The sequence below is a fragment of the Malassezia globosa genome, assembly GCF_000181695.2.
Source record: "Malassezia globosa CBS 7966 chromosome Unknown mgl_sf_8.1, whole genome shotgun sequence".
In the NCBI taxonomy this organism is placed as follows: domain Eukaryota; kingdom Fungi; phylum Basidiomycota; class Malasseziomycetes; order Malasseziales; family Malasseziaceae; genus Malassezia; species Malassezia globosa.
Genome location: NW_001849864.1, coordinates 516,021 through 537,776, shown reverse-complemented (window position 1 = coordinate 537,776; position 21,756 = coordinate 516,021). Strand labels below are relative to the sequence as shown.

Here is a 21,756-nt window from a genome sequence, read left to right as displayed (position 1 = left end):
AACGGAGCAACAATGGCCCCAGCAACGGTCCAGACAATGGCCCAGACAACGGTGGCAACAACGGCCCCAACAATGGACCAGACAATGGCAGCAACAATGGCCCCAGCAACGGTCCAGACAATGGTCCAGACAATGGCAGCAACAATGGCCCTAGCAACGGACCAGACAATGGCGGCAACAATGGCCCCAGCAACGGTCCAGACAATGGCCCAGACAACGGTGGCAACAACGGCCCCAACAATGGACCAGACAATGGCGGCAACAATGGCCCCAGCAACGGTCCAGACAATGGCCCAGACAACGGTGGCAACAACGGCCCCAACAATGGACCAGACAATGGCGGCAACAATGGCCCCAGCAACGGTCCAGACAACGGCGGCAGCAATGGCTCTAACAACGGTCCTGACAATGGTCCTGACAATGGCGGCAACAACCAGCCAAATGGTCCGGCACCAAGTGGCAATCCGTCGAACCCAGGTGGCGGTCGCGGTGACCAGACGAACACGTCGGGTCCATCGCCAAGCTCGCCGACGAGCCCAGGTGGTGAGCGTGGAGATGTGACGAACACGGGTGGCCCATCGCCAAGCTCGCCAACAAGCCCAGGCGGCGGTCGCGGAGACCAGACGAACACGGGTAGCCCATCGCCAAGCTCGCCGACGAGCCCAGGTGGTGAGCGTGGAGATGTGACGAACACGGGTGGCCCATCGCCAAGCTCGCCAACAAGCCCAGGCGGCGGTCGCGGAGACCAGACGAACACGGGTAGCCCATCGCCAAGCTCGCCGACGAGCCCAGGTGGTGAGCGTGGAGATGTGACGAACACGTCGGGTCCATCGCCAAGCTCGCCAACAAGCCCAGGCGGCGGCCGCGGAGACCAGACAAACACGGGTGGCCCATCGCCAAGCTCGCCAACAAGCCCAGGTGGTGAGCGTGGAGACCAGACGAACACTGGTAGCCCATCGCCAAGTTCGCCGACGAGCCCAGGCGGTGAGCGTGGAGATGTGACGAACACTGGTAGCCCATCGCCAAGTTCGCCGACGAGCCCAGGCGGTGAGCGTGGAGATGTGACGAACACGGGTAGCCCATCGCCAAGCTCGCCGACGAGCCCAGGTGGTGGTCGCGGGGATGTGACGAACACGTCGGGTCCATCGCCAAGCTCGCCAACAAGCCCAGGCGGCGGGCGCGGAGACCAGACAAACACGGGTGGCCCATCGCCAAGCTCGCCAACAAGCCCAGGGGGTGAGCGTGGAGACCAGACGAACACTGGTAGCCCATCGCCAAGTTCGCCGACGAGCCCAGGCGGTGAGCGTGGAGATGTGACGAACACTGGTAGCCCATCGCCAAGTTCGCCGACGAGCCCAGGCGGTGAGCGTGGAGATGTGACGAACACGGGTAGCCCATCGCCAAGCTCGCCGACGAGCCCAGGTGGTGGTCGCGGGGATGTGACGAACACGTCGGGTCCATCGCCAAGCTCGCCGACGAGCCCAGGCGGCGGTCGCGGTGACCAGACGAACACGGGCGGCCCATCGCCAAGCTCGCCAACAAGCCCAGGCGGTGAGCGCGGAGATGTGACGAACACGTCGGGTCCATCGCCAAGCTCGCCAACAAGCCCAGGCGGTGAGCGCGGAGATGTGACGAACACGTCGGGTCCATCGCCAAGCTCGCCAACAAGCCCCGGCGGTGAGCGCGGAGATGTGACGAACACGTCGGGTCCGTCGCCAAGCTCGCCAACAAGCCCAGGCGGTGAGCGCGGAGATGTGACGAACACGTCGGGTCCATCGCCAAGCTCGCCAACAAGCCCAGGCGGTGAGCGCGGAGATGTGACGAACACGTCGGGTCCATCGCCAAGCTCGCCGACGAGCCCAGGCGGCGGTCGCGGAGACCAGACGAACACGGGTAGCCCATCGCCAAGCTCGCCGACGGAGTCATGTCAGTCAGAGACATCGATGACGCGTGTGACGCAAACGACAACGAACTCGAACGGTGAGCGCAGGACGCATGTGACGTCGAAGACGACGGTAGTGCCGAACCGTTCGTGCACGTCGAGGACGTCACCACGATCGCGGCCGACGGGCGAACGCGGCGACACGACTGTGACGACAGGTCCAGCGCCATCGAAGCCTACAGGCGAACGTGGTGACACGACTGTGACGACAGGTCCAGCGCCATCGAAGCCTACAGGCGAGCGTGGTGACACGACTGTGACGACAGGCCCAGCGCCATCGAAGCCTACAGGCGAGCGTGGTGACACGACTGTGACGACAGGCCCAGCGCCATCGAAGCCTACAGGCGAGCGTGGTGACACGACTGTGACGACAGGCCCAGCGCCATCGAAGCCTACAGGCGAGCGTGGTGACACGACTGTGACGACAGGCCCAGCGCCATCGAAGCCTACAGGCGAGCGTGGTGACACGACTGTGACGACAGGCCCAGCGCCATCGAAGCCTACAGGCGAGCGTGGTGACACGACTGTGACGACAGGCCCAGCGCCATCGAAGCCTACAGGCGAGCGTGGTGACACGACTGTGACGACAGGCCCAGCGCCATCGAAGCCTACAGGCGAGCGTGGTGACACGACTGTGACGACAGGCCCAGCGCCATCGAATCCTACAGGCGAGCGTGTGATGTGACGGTTACGTCAAGGGACTCATGCGTTAGCAGCACGCGCACATTTACTCAAAAGTTCATGATGACAGACTCGAATGGCAGCTTCACGGGAACTCGTACCAGCTTGTCGTTTATGACCATTCCAAACAAGTCGTGCCAATCGTCGACGACGCCTAAGCCTCCGACGCCGAACTCAAGCCCCAAGAAGTCGTGCCAGACGGTGCCATCGGTGATGGCGTCGACGACGAAGGTGGTGGACTCGAACGGCCGCACGCACACAAGTGCGACGACATTCACGACGATGGTGCTGGAGAGCTCGTGCCGCTCGAAGACGACGCCTAAGCCTCCGACGCCGAACTCAAGCCCCAAGAAGTCGTGCCAGACGGTGCCATCGGTGATGGCGTCGACGACGAAGGTGGTGGACTCGAACGGCCGCACGCACACGAGTGCGACGACGTTCACGACGATGGTGTTGGAGAGCTCGTGCCGCTCGAAGACGACGCCGAAGCCTCCGACGCCGAACTCAAGCCCCAAGAAGTCGTGCCAGACGGTGCCATCGGTGATGGCGTCGACGACGAAGGTGGTGGACTCGAACGGCCGCACGCACACAAGTGCGACGACATTCACGACGATGGTGCTGGAGAGCTCGTGCCGCTCGAAGACGACGCCTAAGCCTCCGACGCCGAACTCAAGCCCCAAGAAGTCGTGCCAGACGGTGCCATCGGTGATGGCGTCGACGACGAAGGTGGTGGACTCGAACGGCCGCACGCACACGAGTGCGACGACGTTCACGACGATGGTGTTGGAGAGCTCGTGCCGCTCGAAGACGACGCCGAAGCCTCCGACGCCGAACTCAAGCCCCAAGAAGTCGTGCCAGACGGTGCCATCGGTGATGGCGTCGACGACGAAGGTGGTGGACTCGAACGGCCGCACGCACACGAGTGCGACGACGTTCACGACGATGGTGTTGGAGAGCTCGTGCCGCTCGAGGACGAGTCCGAGAAAGCCTCATGAGACGGCCGCGATGCCACACAGTCACAGGACGTCGTCGTGTAAGACGGAGACGAGTGTTGTAACATCAATGACGACGTCTGTGGATAGTCGTGGCGAGACGCACACACGCGCGACAACGATGACGACGATGGTACCTGAAAGCTCTTGCCGATCGATGACGACGCCGAAGCAAACAAAGTCGTGTAGCTCGATGACGTCGGTAATTGAGACGGATGTGATTTCGACTGACTCGAAGGGCCGCAAGCACACAAGCTCGACGAAGAAGACGACAGTGGTGCCGGCCAGTTCATGTGTGTCGACGACGCCGCATACGACGAAGAGGTCGACAGTGAAGCCATCGAAGAAGTCGACGACGTCGTGTAGCTCGATGACGTCGGTGATTGAGACGGATGTGATCTCGGTTGACTCGAAGGGCAGCACGCACACGAGCTCGACGAAGAAGACGACAGTGGTGCCGGCCAGTTCATGTGTGTCGACGACGCCGCATACGACGAAGAGGTCGACAGTGAAGCCATCGAAGAAGTCGACGACGTCGTGCAGCTCGATGACGTCGGTGATTGAGACGGATGTGATTTCGACTGACTCGAAGGGCCGCAAGCACACTAGCTCGACGGTGAAGACGACGGTGGTGCCAGCTAGCTCATGTGTGTCGACGACGCCGCACACGACGAAGAGGTCGACAGTGAAGCCATCGAAGAAGTCGACGACGTCGTGCAGCTCGATGACGTCGGTGATTGAGACGGATGTGATCTCTGTTGACTCGAAGGGCAGCACGCACACGAGCTCGACGAAGAAGACGACGGTTGTACCAGCGAGCTCATGTGTGTCGACGACGCCGCACACGACGAAGAGGTCGACAGTGAAGCCATCGAAGAAGTCGACGACGTCGTGTAGCTCGATGACGTCGGTGATTGAGACGGATGTGATCTCGGTTGACTCGAAGGGCAGCACGCACACGAGCTCGACGAAGAAGACGACGGTGGTGCCAGCTAGCTCGTGTGTGTCGACGACGCCAACGTCGACGACGAGGTCGACAGTGAAGCCATCGAAGAAATCGACGACGTCGTGCAGCTCGATGACGTCGGCGATCGAGACGGATATAATCTCGATTGACTCGAAGGGCAGCACGCACACGAGCTCGACGGTGAAGACGACGGTGGTGCCAGCTAGCTCGTGTGTGTCGACGACGCCAACGTCGACGACGAGGTCGACAGTGAAGCCATCGAAGAAATCGACGACGTCGTGCAGCTCGATGACGTCGGCGATCGAGACGGATATAATCTCGATTGACTCGAAGGGCAGCACGCACACGAGCTCGACGGTGAAGACGACGGTGGTGCCAGCTAGCTCGTGTGTGTCGACGACGCCAACGTCGACGACGAGGTCGACAGTGAAGCCATCGAAGAAATCGACGACGTCGTGCAGCTCGATGACGTCGGCGATCGAGACGGATATAATCTCGATTGACTCGAAGGGCAGCACGCACACGAGCTCGACGGTGAAGACGACGGTGGTGCCAGCTAGCTCATGTGTCTCGACGACACCAACGTCGACGACTAGGACGACGACGAGGGCTTCGCGTTCGTCGAACACTAGCCCAACAACCAACACGAATAAGAGCAAGCACACGAGTGGCAAATCTGTTTGGAGATCCGGCACGGTGTCATGCACTGAGCCATTCCAGCCCGTCTTCACTAGATTCGTGCCGCCATACGAACACACTACGACTACGTCGTTCGTGGACTGTGAGATCATTAACCTATAATGTGAAGCACATTTAGTTTGAGTATTTGTAGAAGATTGAAGAATCTCTTGATAAAAATGCGTGGATGATGATGCTCGAGGGGGAGAGGAAGGTTGAGGGACTAGGCGGGGGAACAGTCGCTGAAATGCGAATATGAAAGTACTTGGAGGGCTGCCTGACGTTTGCAGCAGGCGCGACGGTGTATCAGCTCTCTGACGGACGAGGGACGCGAATTGTTAGGAAAGTCAGAACTGGGCATTTGCTTGATTCGTTGCAACACATGCAAGATGCAAGAACGATGTGTAAGTGTTATAGGGCCTCATGGCGAAAAAGGAAGGACCGGAGACTATTGACGCTAATCAAGTCCTGGCAACTGATACTTGCGCATGTACGGTAGCTGCCTATGAAGAGAAGAGTATGGATGCGACTTGTTGGGAGCAAGGCAACGAGAAATCGTCAAGAAAGTGTCACCTACACGACAAGTACCTGTCCAAAGCTGTGAAAGATTCCATCTCGGACAGAACAGGTACATAGTATGAAGACTGGATAGCCGGGAACTATCGACGCAAGACGGCGAAGACAAATGATGAGCGCGAAGGTGGGGAAGGACATGCTGCTGCACAGACCAACGATTTTGGGGATTTTACGGGAACAAACAAAATTGCGATGGCGATTTGCCATCAGCACCCACCATCCCCGGGGCCATCGACATTATATACAAGGTAGTATAGCGAGAGACAAAAGTGCAAGTGCGATGTGTCATGACATACAGTTGCATGTGAATGCAAAGCGTTTATGTACCTACGGCCATAGGTTTTCGTATGCCAAGTTGTTGGGTTGCGGCCACAGGACAAACTGAAAAATTCATTGAAAGGCCGAGATGACGCGGGTTTCCAGACTGCGACAAACAACATTAGGGAGAAAATGTGCGGACTACGTGCGGGACTGAATGTCAGATCTTGTTTGATGCGATTGGGGTGTTGCATTACATTTGTGCATGAGAAGATCGATTTTGTTGGGTCGCCGCGGTCAGGGGCAGCGTAAACGGCAACATATCATGTGCCTTGTACACGGGTTGAGGAGTAGCGTCTTAACGTGATTGGCCTGGCCGGCCAGGTAGGTTGAGGAAAGGGAGGCGTGATTGAATATGCCGGCCGACAAGCTCATGCGCGGCCGAGCTGAGGCAGTGTGAGACAGGCTGCCAAGTCGGGCAGGGCCATTTTCGAGAGTGATTCTCAGGCATACGAGCCAATGACATGAGTGACGGACCTGATTATCCAATATCGGGTGAGACATCGCACGCATCAGACGAGCCTAGTTACGCGCGATCCTACCTCGCATGGAAAAGAATTTCATCGTGCGCACTTGATCGGAAGTGCCTGAGCTGCCAAGATCATCTGATTGGCGGACATGGTGCGTGACTAATCGGTTGACATCTTGAGATGAGGCTAAGAATAGCGAAGAAAAAAAAAGAACGAGAGAATCACAACTATATAAATGGAAGCGATGCGGCTCGGTGAACGGGGCTAGTGACAAAGGACTTTGAACCATGCAGCTTACGATCAAGGCTCTTGTTGGAATTCTTACGACTATTTCCGCAGCTACGGCCGTGTCGTTTGACATGGAGAACCTGGGCGCGGAGAAGCGCGGAGTATCGGGTGAGGAGCTGCATATGTTGCACGGAAATGAAGTTCTTGCCCGTTTTGCCAACGGTGTGTATCCCGAAGTGGCCAATGGAACGCGGGTGAGCAAGCGTGCCGGCGGCGCTGAGGTGGACTTGACATCGGTAGGCGGCGGAACGGCTTGGGCAGTCAAGGCCAAGATTGGCTCGAATGAAGAGGAGGTGACCATGTTGCTTGATTCCGGATACGAGCATGCGCTTGTAGCGGCGGATTCGGACTACAGCCCCGGCAAGTCAAGTAGCAATGAGAACACGGGCGAGAAATTCTTTGCTGGCTTCTTGACAGGAGGTGGCAACGAGGGCACTATTCATCTCGATGACCTGAGCGTGGGTGGCTTGAAGGCATCGAAATTCGCCTTCGGCTACACAAAGAACCGCGACTTTTCGAGCAACCAGAAGCTTGGTGGCATTCTGGGTATGTCGCTTCCGGGTCACGTTGACTACGTGCCTGGCTTCAAGAACCATGGCTGGGGCGGATTCATTCAAACCCTGAAGAACCAGGGTGTGATCGATGAGGCCATGTACCAGATGACGCTGAAGGGTGATGGCGGAAAGCTGTCGATTGGCGAGGTCGATGACTCGCAGTACGAGGGCGACCTGGAGACTCTGATGAACACTGGCAAGGCGTACGGTCACTGCGGCTTCAAGGGCACGCTGAACGGCGAGAAGCACAACTTCTTGCTCGACTCGGGAACTACGGGCATTGCTGGTTCGTACGACTCGGTGAAGAAGTTCCTGCAGGGAATGTCGGGAGTCGAACTGGTTGAGGAAGACAAGCGTGGTTCTGTGACGGGTAAGGTTGATTGCGACAGCATGCCGTCGTTCAAGATCTCAGTCGATGGCAAGTTTGATGTGAAGCTCTCGGACGATGTCATGAAGAAGTACGACCTTGGCAACGGCAAGTGCCTGCTTCCAATCTATGGCTACACAAACATGCCAAAGAGCTACTCATACAACTGGATTGTCGGAGGGGCGTTCATGCGGGAAGTGTCGGTTGTGTGCAAGTTTGACTCGAACGAGATGCAGATCGCGAGGCAGTAAATGAACCAAAGATGTTTCGTATGTAGAGTAATGTGTATGGAAATGAAAAGTCACGAATGAAATATGTGAAACACTGGCATTGAGTGCGGGCTCGATCTTTGCTTGGGGGCGGTGGGGGTGGAGGGGAGCCAGATGTATTGAGTGCTTAGACGGACGTTTTTGAAGTGGCCTCCAAATGCGATGGTTTTAAGCTGATGGCAACTGTATCTAAGACTGAGGTGCAATGTGAAGTGAGACAGCATCGAGGCACACCTGTTGGCAGTGCGGGACCTCGCTGTTAGTGCGCTTGTAACGTTGGGCGGCTGCGAGGCCATTGTTTGTGCTATGGCCTGAGTCTGGTCTGAGGCGTACGAGAGTGAACATACAAGTCGTGGAAGGATGTGGGCACGGATAATAGTTCTGGTGTTGGACTGGGCGTTTCATCCTCTGTCGAGATATGCTCGGCTACCTCACTACGGTTGCATCTCAACGTCGCGACAGTATTGCCAGTCGCAACTCTGACATCAGCTTTGTACGACCTCTATTGCATCAATGATGTGAGAGATTTGGGTGGACTGGGCAATACCTTTATCAATCCAAGGTTGGTTAAAGCGTGTAAGCAAAAAGCGGGTGCGCATGCTATCATACATGGCCCACAATAACGGACTTGCCATTTCACGCATCATACGAGGTGAGGCGATACAAGGTCGTTCTGCCGACTGGTTGCATCAAGGGTGCGAGCTCTGATGCAGTGTATTGTCCATCGCTCGGCTGCACGCGCAAAGGTGTATCACTTAGGCGACCATGCACGATCTAGATACAACCTTCAACACATGAGCAGTACAACAGCGTGCCCAGTGTGTTGGAGTGGATGGACAAACTCCAGTGTCGCCAAACGTTACAGTCGACAAGCTTGGGCAGGTTGATGACGGTGGCTGGCTCATGAAGCTGGGCAGAGTGAAATAGAATGACGACCGGGTCGCCAGTGCCAACAAGCTTTTTGTGGATGTATGTATGTCTCACGCGAAGCTCAAGGACCGTGGCGACGATCGCGTTGTCGACCTCGTCGAATGTGACCAAGTGGTTCAGCCTAAGAACAAGAACATCGATGAGTGTACTTGGTATCAACAACTCGATTGTGACAGCTATTCCGATGGATGTATGGATCAGCTCGCTTATGTCGTCAAGACCGGAGCTGACGGTGAGGACAATGAGAGAAGGATCGCTCCGTGCGACAAGAAAAGAAAAAAAAAAAAAAGGCTGAACCTGAACCCGGAAGCTAGTTTCATTGTGCCCAAAGTCTCACATCTATCACAGGCGGTGCTGGAAGTCAAGGAGGGATATTGTTTTCGTTCTGCGGCGACTGGACACGGTTGTACGAAACGATAACTTGGCACTTTTTCATGACAAAGCACGCAGAAGGACAACGTGAGAGGGAAAATGAAGAGTGTGTCTACGTTGTTGTCATGATAGGAAATGAGTCAAAGGATTCGAGAAACTACGGCGTTGTCGAAGCACGAGACAATGGTCCGTGCTCATCCACCCTTGTTGGGTGGGAGTTTCGATGGCCGATGTGAAATAGGAGTGTGTGAACGAACAACTGCCGATGATGAGAACACTTGGCAGGACTCTGGAATGCTAGGCGGCGGAACGTGGTTATGAGTGCATGCGATATACAAACATCATATATCCGCCACCACAAGACGAATCTTTTTAGTATGATCATTATTTTTACCAAGCGTGTTAAAAGTATGGACGATGGCCTCATGGGAACGATTGACTCAGATCCACACGAAAAGTGCGTGGCACTTGGCGCGACTGGAGACATTGTCGCTGATACTGAATCAGTCGAGGTATTCCACAGAAACAGACCACAACGCGACAGCATCTTATATAGACGCAAGACATCTATTATGACTAACGACGACTTGGGTCTTTGGCAGTACAGAAGGGTGGCTGATACAGAGGAGTGAATATATATGTGTGTGGAACGAGTCGAAGATCAGCGTGTGAGCATGGAAAGTGAAATACCCGGCGCCGTTTCACCATAGGGAGCCTACGATATCGTTGATGTGAATATATTAGACTAGTAAGATCAACATAAGGGAACTAGAAAAAATGTGCAAACAATCAAGTAAATACAAGGGGGACAGAGAGAGAGAGAGAGAGAGAGAGAGAGAGAAGGATGAACAAGGCGGTGGACTGGCACTTTAGGCACAAAAGACGCAGGGCAAGACGCAGGGCAAGACGCAGGGTTCGAGATTGGATCGGCTTACGGAGAGAAAGAATATGTGGGGTAGAGATCCAGGGTCACATGCTCGTCGGTTTGACTGCGTTATAGGAACAGCTGCCATGAAGTCAAGAATTTCTGTGACGCAGGAAAGTTTGGCCGGAGAGGGGAGGTTCGAGTCCACGAGGCCAATGACATGAAGAACGGGTTGAATAGGTCGCATGTCCAAAATGTAAGCGCAGGCACAAAACGAAAATGCACTGGTGCGATCAGCGTTCGCACGTGAACGAACGATTTTTTTTTTTTTTTTGGGTGCTTCATCAAAACGGCCCCACCCCCTGACAACCCGTGGAAATAACGATCTGATTGGCAAGAGTGAGGAATGACAGATCGGACGAAGAAACTGTGGCATCGAGGAAGGGAATAGAAGTAGAGTACATAAAGGAAGGGGAAAACACACACATAGACACGGCAGGTCGTTCGAGAAAAGAACATGCAGTTCTCTTTCAACGTTCTACTTGGACTGTTGGGCACGATCTCGTTCGCGTCAGCGGCTTCGTTCGATCTTCATTATGTTCCGCCACGAGATGGCATGAGCGCGGAGGAGCGGCATGCTGCTGTCGCAGACCATTTGTCGAAGCGCATTGCCAGTGGTGTCTACGCGGGTCTCGGCAACGAGACTGGTGTAGACAAGCGCAGTAGGACGGCTTCGATGGATCTTGGTTCGAACAGCAATGGCGATGTGTGGGCTGTGAAGGCAAAGTTTGGTTCGAACGAAGCAGAGCAGACCATGATACTTGACAGTGGCTATGCGCACACACTGATTGCAAAGAACTCGGGCTACAATCCGGATGATTCGGACACTGTGAAGAAAACGGGTGAGGACTTTAATGCTAATTTTGCGACTGGTGCGGGAAACGAAGGGACCATCTTGCGTGACGACGTCAGTGTAGGTGGGTTGACGGCGAAAGCACTTGCTTTTGGCTACACGGACTCGCACGACTTTTCGAGTGACGACAACTTGAATGGTGTTCTAGGCATTGCGCTGCCGAATCACTATGAGTCCGCTGTAGCGTTTCTTTGGCATGGCTGGCACGGCATTGTGTCGGTTCTAAAGCACCAGGGTGTGACGGATGAAGCCAAGTATCAAGTCACGTTGAAGAAGGATGGTGGCAAGTTCTCGATCGGCGAGGTGGATGATTCGCTGTACGAGGGAGAGCTGAAGAGCGTGTGGAACTTGGGCCGCTTTCGAGGTATGTGTGGCTTCAAGGGGAGCGTCAACGGCGAGATTCGCGGCTTTGTGATTGATACAGGTTCGCCTGGTATGATGGCTTTGGACTCGGAGATGAGGCGTTTTTTGGACAGCCTTGACGGAGTCGAGACCTCGACAAATAGCAAGACTGGTACTGTGACAGGCAAGTTTAACTGCGACAGTCCGCCAAAGGTAAAGATCAATGTGGATGGGAAACTAGACGTTGAAATCCCGGAGGATGTGCTTACGATGTACGACGTTGGTGACGGAAAGTGCATGCTGCCATTCTATGGTTTCAAGAACGTAGGGGTGTTTTTCAAGTTTAACTGGCTGATTGGGGCCCCGTTCCTGCGCCAGGTGTCGTATGTGTGCGACTTTGACTCGAATCATATGCAGATCGCGAAGCAGGCGTCGAACTAATCCGAAGGTAGAGAAGGATATGTCAACAGAAACGAGGGAAGATGGAATGGAATGTGCTTGCAATGTTGAAATGAAAGGAAAGTATACGCTTGAACACAAATTATGGAATGCACCTATGGTCGTAACGCATTAGGAGGGGGTAGAGCAAGGTTCCACTCGTAGTAGATACAGGTGCTGTGCAACGATGATGGTGTCAGCGAGAGCGATTCGTACACCCTGTACTCAATGCCGTGTGAGAACACCACTTGTGTGCGTGTGTGTGTTGTGGTGCATTTATTGTTTCAAGAGGCGATGAACGCGTATTCGTCGAGAGCCATGAAAGTCTTTTTCTGCCATCGGGGGGACAATGCTGAGTGTGGCAGTCTCAATACGTCGAGCAATGCGAGCAAATGCATCGCCTTTTGCAGTCGCCCATTATGTATGGCAAAGGAGGGGAAGGGTGAGAGTGAGATGCCCGACCAGGTCGCACTATCCAATGATGCGTTAAGGGTTTTGTGTCTATCGGTTTCTGTTAGTTGGACTAGCCAAATCTCTGCTAGCAGTTGTGCATGTTGCCGCTAGTGACATGCAAACTTGGACCTATAACATGGACTTTTTGACGGGATCTTAGCACAGTAACGACAAAGCCAAATGATGACCTTGGCTCAACATGGCTGGTCCACACGGGCTTTTTCGCTGTGCCATGTGTCTTGTGAGTGGCGGGCAGATGCAAAGACAGGATGAAAGCTGCCATGCGTGCCTTCATTCATCGCTGTCATTGTGGAGTGACTTGAAGGACCCAGGCTGCCTACAAATGGTCTGCTTAGTGAAGGTCTTGGGTGGCACTAGTCATTCTATCATAAGCTTCATCTCTGCAGCTTGAGACAATTTCGCCCGCATGGCACACAATTTGAGAGTGCCCTCAGGCCCGATATGAAAACCTTGTCTTATAAATCCATACGAAATCTGCATGTCTCTGTTACAAAAAAGAATCGTCGCCATACATGGAACACATCCGTGTTCCGAGTAGAATGCGCGTTCATAATTACAGGCTCTGGAACACATTCACACTGCAGCCACCGCAGTCCTTGGCAACGCTGTCAAGGTGCTTGATACATACGGAAGCCGTGTTGCTAGGATTTGATCCAGCGCACTCTGTGATGCTCTGAGTACAGGTGCGGCAGCTGCCGAGAATGTCGCCACTCCCAAATGTACCGTCATCCTCCGATTTGTCATCAGCCGTGCAGCCCCTTCACCGACACATCTTGCGACGCAACGACAACGGAGGCAGCAGCGAGAGTGAAGAGAGCCTTGTGCATAGGAGGTTGTTGTGAGGGTGTGGTGTTGGAATTCTGGGCGTGCGACATTCGTCTTTGTAGTATGCACAGGACTCGCCTCGACTCGTATGCGAATGGGCCTTTTCCTCTCGATCAGGTCCGGTGAGGTAGGGTGGGGTGGGGGTGGGGGGAAAGAGAGTGGGCGTAGAAACGTGCCATAGATAACCCTAATCCATGTCCAATTCATCGGATAGGTTTCACGCATTCGAGGTTTCCACTTGTCAGAATCGCTGATTCTTCTTCAGACTCGTTGCGCATAAAAGAAAGTGTCTATCCAAAGTTGAGCGAACGGCTGTGCGTAGACGCGATTCTGGGTCACGCAAATCTTGTAATACGCACTCCGTTGGATCCGCGATAACTGCGCATAAACAGGTTCCACGTGATGGTGAGAAGGGCCCAAGTTCTCCGATTGGATCCTGGACGCTTGATGAGTGAAAGGATGAGATCACCGATTGGGTCGCTCTCTTCGAACGAGTCAGCGTCTATTCGTTTCTCCGCATGGACGGTGTGAGCGAACCGAGCATGTTCGTGGAACGATTCGAAGACATGTAGCATCATCGTTCGTTTGCTATTCGCAAGAAAGTAGGATAAGCTTGATGAACGTTATTCTTGTAAAAGGCACGGAGCACGATGAACGCACGGCAAACTTGATGAAAGCCATGGTAGTGGGGCCAGTGGGGTGAGCAGGAAGAAGGGAGAGATGCGGGTCTTTTGATGAAATAGGTCACCCTGACCGGCATGGGGAAAATCATGCGCACTGGTTTCAGATAAACACCCAGCTCTAGGTGTTCCTCCTACATCGTCCGTCTTTTCTGGAGGTCTAGACTGTGCGCTTTCAAGACGCAGCAATCCGTACTCTTGAACACACAACTGTGCCTGACCCTGAAAGTTGGGGCGTTTGAAAACAGGTTCCATGTGTGGATTCGTCGAGCCACCACGTGCACATCCAACTGCGCATGGGCGTTCGGTGACTAGTAGTGAAATTCGAGCACAGCTGCGCATGAAGCCAATGTGACAGCTCGGCGCAACGATGTCTGACGTGCGAAATGAAAACGAGCTCTGGAAAATCCAATCATATACTGGGAACGAAAGAGTTCTGACACAATGACGCATAAAACGCCTCAAGTGTCATCATAGTTTGACGGTGTCCTGCTTGTGATTTGCGGGCATCATCTGGGTTGCGGAGTGTTTTACGTCTACGCTGTGAGAAAGCCATGCACGGGCTCCGCACCATGGACATTCATGTGGCCATCCGCACGTCTTTGCGTTTCAAGACTGGGCCAGTTGGATGGCACATAAAAGTGCAAGAGGAATGTGTGTAGAGCCCTGTTTCCCGGTGTCTTTCTATGAGCAAAGTCTTGACTAGCGTTCTAGCTATCCTGGCCCTGGGGACACTCAGCCTGGCGTTGGACGAGAACGCAGTGCGTTTGCAACGGTCGCTGAGGCGCAACGTGCATGACTCTAGCTCAGATCCAGCGTCTGTGCGCAATCGCGTGGCGGCCAAATACGCCAGCAATGCGCTGTCGTACTTTAGAAACACGGGCAAGCATCATCCGATCTACCATGGAACCATGCTCAGCAAGCGAGCGGGGTCGAGTGAGATTCCGCTAGAGAGCGAGTCGGGCTGGACAGCCGAGGTTGGGATCGGCAAAAGCGTACAGACGTTCAACATTGTATTTGACTCGGGCTCCGCAGATATGACCATGAACACAGGCACATATGATCCAGCAAAGTCGACCACATCGAAAAATCTGCAAAAGACGTTCAGTTCGAACTACATGGGCGGCAAAGCCGATGGCAACATTTTCTCGGATCAAGTGCTACTCGGCCATGTGAAAGCAAATGATGTGTCGATTGGGCAGGCAACCGAACAGTTCATGCCTGGTGGCGACCATGTACAAGGTGTCATAGGACTGTCGTTTCCGAGTCTCAGTGCGTTTGGCACATCCAGCCACACATTTCCCGAAGCGCTTCAACGAGAACAAGATATGGACCAAAATGTGTTTCAGTTCAATTTGCGCGACAGCGATCCATCTCTGATCATCGGGAAAACGGACGAATCTGAAGTAGATGGTGGATTTGGTTGGATCGACGTGAGCAGCCAGGACGGCTATTGGGTAGTCGATGCCGAACTGAACGGGAAAGCTGTCAAGGGCATTGTGGACTCGGGCACAACAGTCATAATTGGAAACAACGACGAAGTGAAAGAAGTCCTCGACAAGCTCGATCATGTTCGTGTCACAAAGTCAGAACGGGGTGAGTATCAGGGCACGTTCCAGTGCGACAACCCACCACGCGTCAGCATCAATATCGCTGGCAAGGAAGTGAGCATGAGCAAAGAGGCGCTTACTCTGGCAACTGATGGCACGAATTGCCAGATGAGCATGTTGGGTATGAAGGGTTTGAACGGATGGATTCTTGGTGAGAGCTTCTTCCAGGTCGCATCCGTGGTGTTGGACTTTGATACACCGCGCATCGGTATTGGAAAGTTGAAGTAGTGGATTGTCGAATGAAAAGAAAAACATCGATACTTGAACCTTTTGCTGTCGGACGAGGCACCACCGGTACATGCCAGGGTAACGGACCCAAGACCCAGCCAGCCATTCATGGATCACTGTATCGTGCTGCTAATGACGGAAACGTTCTGCAACTACTTTGCATAAATCATAGAATCCCGCCCATGTCAGGATGCGGTGACCGGCTTTAACTCGAATTGATGGAGTGAGTAGGTTCAATCCATGTATGTTCATTCAGCTCTGATCTGCGAATCCAGCTGGAACCGTGTGGACTCGACTTGGAGTGTCATGGGAAGATTTTTTTTTTTCTTGCACGCAACTGGACATGGGACTTTTTGTGAGTGCAGGATAAAGGAAAGCAGTGGGAACTTGGGCTACACCTATTGAGAACAAAACTTTGAATCCAATCCGGTCATTGGTGCGTCTCTTGCGCGCTGCCTTTCCTGTGCACAGACCAGTAGCACCGACTGCTTGCTCCTTCAAACCAAGTCCTAATGCAGCCATTGCGCAGACACTGCAACTACATAAATGCCTTTCATCACATTACTTCTTTGTAGCGTGTGCGCGAAAGGCTCAGTGGTTCAAGGCCTATGAAAAATTTCAATCCCTCGCGCATCATTCGACGTCGTTCCACTTTGGCATTCTACATGATCTTAGAACTACAAGGCCACTCTGCATGTGGGGACATTATTCCTCCCACACGTATTCGGTTTGAATCATACGGTCGGTCAGAGTGTAAGTTGATTGGGCGTCACACCTGAACGAAATAAGCGAGGTCATCGGGCTCGTTCCCAGAGTTTGGACTTGTCCTGGGAATTGATCGCGTGCTTGCTTTGTTGGTTTTGTGGTAACCGTCGTAGTAGACTTGACCGTCGTTCTCTCGATCTTGGGCGTTGGGCATGGGTTCGTCACACCCGGTGGGATGCTTGTGAACGTCGAGTACCTGATCACGCGCTGTCCATCGTGATCCGCACGAGCTTCAACGTCTTGCACGTCACCACCAACAGCAGCTGCATTCACAGTGAAAGCTGCAACAATGCCAAGTGCCAGGTTGAAAAGGAATCGCATCTTTTTTCGCACAGTCAGTCGGTTGAATGTGGATGAATCTTTGACTCGTACAATCAAGCTTGCCCGCTTTATATCTATCAACCTACCCCATTTTTTAGCGCTTTCACAGCAAAATGTGGCCTCCATGATTTGAGCTGGTCCGATCGCACCGACTAGATTCAGCCAATCTGGTAATAACGACGTTGAGCAATGTGATTTTACGTGGTTCAAGGCACGTTAGAGCCACTTTTCATTGGCTTCGTGCATCCGAATTATTTTCTTGTAGCATAGCAAATCGACCTGCAGATTTTTTTTTGAGTCAATCGATTTGCTATTTGCTTATATTTTTAGCAATCTATTCACATCCCTTGAGTGGAATGACTCTTCGGCAGGGGGAAGTGCTTGTTCGAAGTGCTTGTGTGCTCGTGTTTGCTGGTGTAAATCACGCGTCAGGCATCTTCGCTGTCATTGGGCACTCTGGTGCAAGGACAAGCAAGGACTTGCTCATCGTATCCCAGTGCCTATTTCAAACGCATGCCTCGCTGGTCCTTGAAAGCGAACATGGGGAGTCAACAGATCAGCATGTTGTCTCGACTGAATGAGACTATGCGGAATAGTGGGCAGTCTGTATTTTCCATACACATTCAGTAAGCAACGAGACACATCAAAACGCCTTTGAGTATGCTCTCGCCTTCGCTTGACTTGGTCTCCGTAGAACATTCACTGTCAGTTGACTTGATGATCATCAACATGATTGGAACGGGATTAGGCATCAAATTGGATGGAAAGTGCCATTGTTCTGTAGTGGGCAACTCTATGGACGAGATGTGATTATGAAACGTTGCCCAAGTATGCCTTGGTTTTCATGCACTTGTCGAGGGGTATCCAGAACGAAAATGAAAGATTGCAGAAAACCCATAAATACGTATGAATCGAAGGTTAGTGTGTGTTCGATACATCGATCCGTACATTTCAAACGGGGCATGTTTCCCGTAAAGACGCCGAAAATAAACGTGTGTGCCAGAATGCATTTGTGTTTCACCGTGCTGCCGTTGGTGGAGTCATTACCAGGTCTCAGAATGAAATTGTCACCGCAGTGGGCATGTGTCCGCTCTAGTTACTTGGACAATCCGTATGCTATTTCCCAACCCCTCTCCCATCTCGTCATGTCTGGTAGGAATCTGCAAGGATAGAAAGCCGAGGACAGGGATTCCAGCCGGTCACCAATAGCTTTGCTCAGATTCATTTGTTGCTACGAAGCATCTCCGACACACGAAAGTTGATCTCCAACCGTGGAAACCTTGTTGCTGGGCCAGACCGAATGTTTCCTCATAATATTTCCAACAGGATACGAGCGGGTCGCAATGCTATGCAAGCATGTCCAGACGAGATGTCATGATGTCAACGAAAGATCGAGCGGTGCTTGACCTTGTTACAGAAAAACTTTACGTAATGATTCCTTCATGAACTTTGTCTTTCAGCTCGTGTGGGCCGTTCTACAAGGGAGGGGGGGGGGATTCTCGGTGGAGCGCGCGGTATGAAAATGAAGATCTTGTGAGGCAAGTTCCAGATGCTCGAGAGCCAATAGAATATGTTCATTTGCCAGACCACAGGGGCATCGTTTGGCGACGCTGGCCGCAAAATTGAAATTGCCGCAGCAAGCTGCATTTTTTCTTTGCATTTGGGCGTGAATAGGAAATGTCCGAGCGAGCGAATTGTGTGCCAGATTATGTGCACGCCCAAGACGACATGCAGAACAAAGTGGGCTCAATATCTGCCCATGTACGCCTTATTCCTTGATTCGACACGATTGATGGGAATCACGCTGATTTAATTTGCGGAAAAATGAAATAATCTCCGTCCACCTACCGACAGGGTTCTATAAAACGTGCAATCGTTGTGCAACTTGCGGGCAAACTCTTGTGGTCTCTTGACCTGGTCGCAGGCACAAAATATGGATCTGACGGCGTTAAATACAGGTCCGAAGACCTGACCGCGTACCTTGTGCCTTGTCCTAGGATCATGAAAATTTCAGTGTTCCCGGTCGCCATTGCTCTAGTTGCCTCCTCAAGCCTCGTCTCGGCTCAGTCAACGATCCAGCTCCGTCAACATGATGCACGAGGCGACTCCCATCAGCGATGGAGTTTGGAACATGAAGTCGAGCGGATGGCGGCAAAATATGCAAAGAATGCGCAGATGTATTTCAAAAACACTGGCAAGCACCACAGTGTTGTGAATGGCACGACACTTGCCAGGCGATCGAATTCCGGTAAGGTGGGAATGGGGATGGTGGACGGATCGAGATGGGTCGGTGAAATTGAGATCGGTTCGCCTGGACAAAAGCAAGGCGTTGCGTTCGACACCGGCTCGCCCAACATTATTATTGGGCGAGGTTCGTACAGGCCCGACGACTCAAGCACGTCAAAGAGCCTGGGGAAATTGTTTGAGACTGACTTTCTCGGCCCGAGTGTACAAGGTTCACTGTATTCTGACGAGGTCAATGTGGGGGGTGTGAAGGCCAAACACGTTGTTCTTGGAAGCTCTGATGCAGACTTTATGAATAAAGAGGGCGTCGATGACGAGAGCTTAGCTGGCGTCTTTGGACTTTCGTTCCCTAGCATTGGAGATTTTGGTATTTCGGAGGATCACACCTTCGTCGGAGCTGCCAAAAAGCAGAAAATCTTTTACGACAACGTATATCAATTTTTTATCCGGAAGAACGGAGATTCATATCTGAATGTGGGGAAAGTCAACAAGGAAAGACTGGATGGTGAAGTAGGATGGGTTGATGTGGACAGCTCAGATGGTTATTGGAAGGCGGAAGTGGAAATGAATGGTCATAAAGCCAACGGAATTGTTGATTCAGGAACGACATTTATTTTCGGAAACAATGACGATGTGAAGAAAGTCCTGGATGACATCGACGGGGTGGAGGTGAAGAAATCAGATTCGGGTGATTGGCAAGGCTGGTACAAGTGTGATAGCCCACCTGAGGTCAAGATCAAGGTTGCAGGAAAAGAAGTGAAAATGGAAAAAGATGCTATGGTTGCGGGTGTTGACAACGATCAATGCCAGCTCACAATTGCTGGTGTACATGGAGTCAATTCGTGGATTTTTGGTGAGAGCTTTTTCGAAATGTATTCTATTATATTCGACTTTGGTAAAGAGCGAATGGGCTTTGCAAAGACGAAGGACTAATTTTTTTTTGCCTTGCCTTGCCTTGCCTTGCCTTGCCTTGTCTATCTGGTGCAAGTCGAGTGAGAGAGTGGGATGTCTTTTTCTTTTTTCGTCCATGTAATTCATGTTTCATTATTGTATACGGGATATTGATACCTAGCTGATGTTAGTAGCCTGAAACAATATAAATGGATTTCCTGAGTATGAAAATACACAAGGTTTGTCTATGTGTGTTCTTAGGGTTTCTAGAACAAAGGTCTTGGGGCTAGGGCACTGAATAGAGGACGACTTGTGTTGATCACTACAATTGCTGCAGGAACATTTCCAGTCGATCGTTCGGAGTCCAGAGCATGAATTTCACTTCTGGAACCTGAATGTTCCTGACTTTGAGTATGAACTATATGCAAGTGACTGCTCGGCTATAGTTTGTCAGCGTTCGTGAATGTGTAAAATAGGGTAACATCGACCAAGAACTAGTTCTTGCGTTATCCTGCACGCAGCGGGGTTGTTAAGAGCTGTATGATTGAACGACGATGAGCATCCAGCACTAGCAAATAAGTACAATACGAGTTAATGACGCCAGGTGTACGCGAGTCTTACTCAGAACATAGTTCATAGCATCACCGCGGTGATGGCATTCGACTTTATCACGGTTTCTTGCACAGGCGTGTAAAAATCATGAAAATTTGGCAGCGCCTCAATTTCGATTTTTCTACCCGGCAATTTCATTGATAACTGTGTCAGTGAAGGGAACGACCAGTCGGTCTTATTATCTCATTTTTTTTATCGACTGACCGAAGGCGAAAATCGATTCAGGTGCTTGGGTTTGACCTCCAGTGAGAATATTTAGGAGAAAGACATGGTTAGTGTCAAGAAGCTTCTTGAAAGAATATCACAGTTGCGGCCCAACTTGTTGCCCTTAGGGCCATACTACTACATACTAGTTTGTGTCGCCACGCGTACTCTAGCTTGTCATTTCATACGCAATGCCAACGCCCTTTTTCTTTGCTGACTTTGAACAAGATGATCCCAAGAGTAATACACGAGATAATATCACCCTCGATCGAACTGCATGTCCGCCTCAGGGTACTTTACCGAAGACAGTAAGTCATGAGCGTCAAAATGGCAGTTTCCTTCGACCCAAATCCGGTTAACCCAGGCCGCTCACTCGTTTTTGGGAAAGCTAATTGTGAATTTCCTTCATTCAAGATTCTGGCCCTGGTATCATCTATGTCGACCCTAAGAATTTGCGCCTGGGCGGAGAACGAGTGGAAACTGACCCACATATCGACACACGTAACCCAATTTCCTTCAATCCGACACATGCAGACTAGAAAGCACGTCATTTGCTAGGGCGGGATTTACCGTTTCACCACCCGGATGCAAAATCGGGCGATTAGGTGAATAGCCGTTTTTTTTTTTTTCGTGCCAATCATGTCTTGAGCTGCTGGATGGAGAAGTTAGCATCTGAGGTGGAGATGCCTGACGAGTTTCGTCCTGATTTTACCATTCTGAGCCTGCTCGGGCGATTGGTGTGGAATTACCAGACATAACGTGCACATGTCGGACATTTAGTAGGGTTAAATATTGCCCGATGGGTTGAAGCGCCGCCGGACACGTTTTTCATTTCGGCACTGCGTGGGCGTTGTGCCGTGTGTGCCTGGCCTAGATTGAACTTTACGATGAAGGATATAAAATAAGAGTCATGTTCAGCCCTGTTCATCACCACGCCGCT

The 21,756-nt window shown here is 52.3% G+C and overlaps 6 protein-coding genes across 6 annotated transcripts; all 6 read left to right on the top strand.

The window, feature by feature from the left end:
• On the top strand, positions 1 to 2,627 carry MGL_3333 (uncharacterized protein; the record flags this gene model as incomplete). The annotated part of the gene is made up of 3 exons (XM_001729737.1): positions 1 to 885; positions 1,312 to 1,428; positions 1,486 to 2,627. Coding segments are annotated over 3 exons (2,144 nt in total), but the record flags the coding sequence as incomplete, so codon positions are not given.
• A 110-nt stretch (positions 2,628 to 2,737) lies between these two features.
• Positions 2,738 to 5,383, top strand: MGL_3332 (uncharacterized protein; the record flags this gene model as incomplete). The annotated part of the gene is made up of 1 exon (XM_001729736.1): positions 2,738 to 5,383. The coding sequence occupies one exon, from the start codon at positions 2,738 to 2,740 to the stop codon at positions 5,381 to 5,383; it is 2,646 nt and encodes an 881-aa protein (XP_001729788.1).
• A 1,528-nt stretch (positions 5,384 to 6,911) lies between these two features.
• On the top strand, positions 6,912 to 8,084 carry MGL_3331 (putative aspartyl protease; the record flags this gene model as incomplete). The annotated part of the gene is made up of 1 exon (XM_001729735.1): positions 6,912 to 8,084. One exon carries the CDS (start codon positions 6,912 to 6,914, stop codon positions 8,082 to 8,084), a length of 1,173 nt encoding a protein of 390 aa, XP_001729787.1.
• Positions 8,085 to 10,786: 2,702 nt separating this feature from the next.
• MGL_3330 (putative aspartyl protease) lies at positions 10,787 to 11,965 on the top strand (the record flags this gene model as incomplete). Its single annotated transcript, XM_001729734.1, has 1 exon — positions 10,787 to 11,965. One exon carries the CDS (start codon positions 10,787 to 10,789, stop codon positions 11,963 to 11,965), a length of 1,179 nt encoding a protein of 392 aa, XP_001729786.1.
• Positions 11,966 to 14,627: 2,662 nt separating this feature from the next.
• On the top strand, positions 14,628 to 15,779 carry MGL_3329 (putative aspartyl protease; the record flags this gene model as incomplete). The annotated part of the gene is made up of 1 exon (XM_001729733.1): positions 14,628 to 15,779. The coding sequence occupies one exon, from the start codon at positions 14,628 to 14,630 to the stop codon at positions 15,777 to 15,779; it is 1,152 nt and encodes a 383-aa protein (XP_001729785.1).
• Positions 15,780 to 18,866: 3,087 nt separating this feature from the next.
• Positions 18,867 to 20,042, top strand: MGL_3328 (putative aspartyl protease; the record flags this gene model as incomplete). Its single annotated transcript, XM_001729732.1, has 1 exon — positions 18,867 to 20,042. One exon carries the CDS (start codon positions 18,867 to 18,869, stop codon positions 20,040 to 20,042), a length of 1,176 nt encoding a protein of 391 aa, XP_001729784.1.
• Positions 20,043 to 21,756: the final 1,714 nt, after the last annotated feature.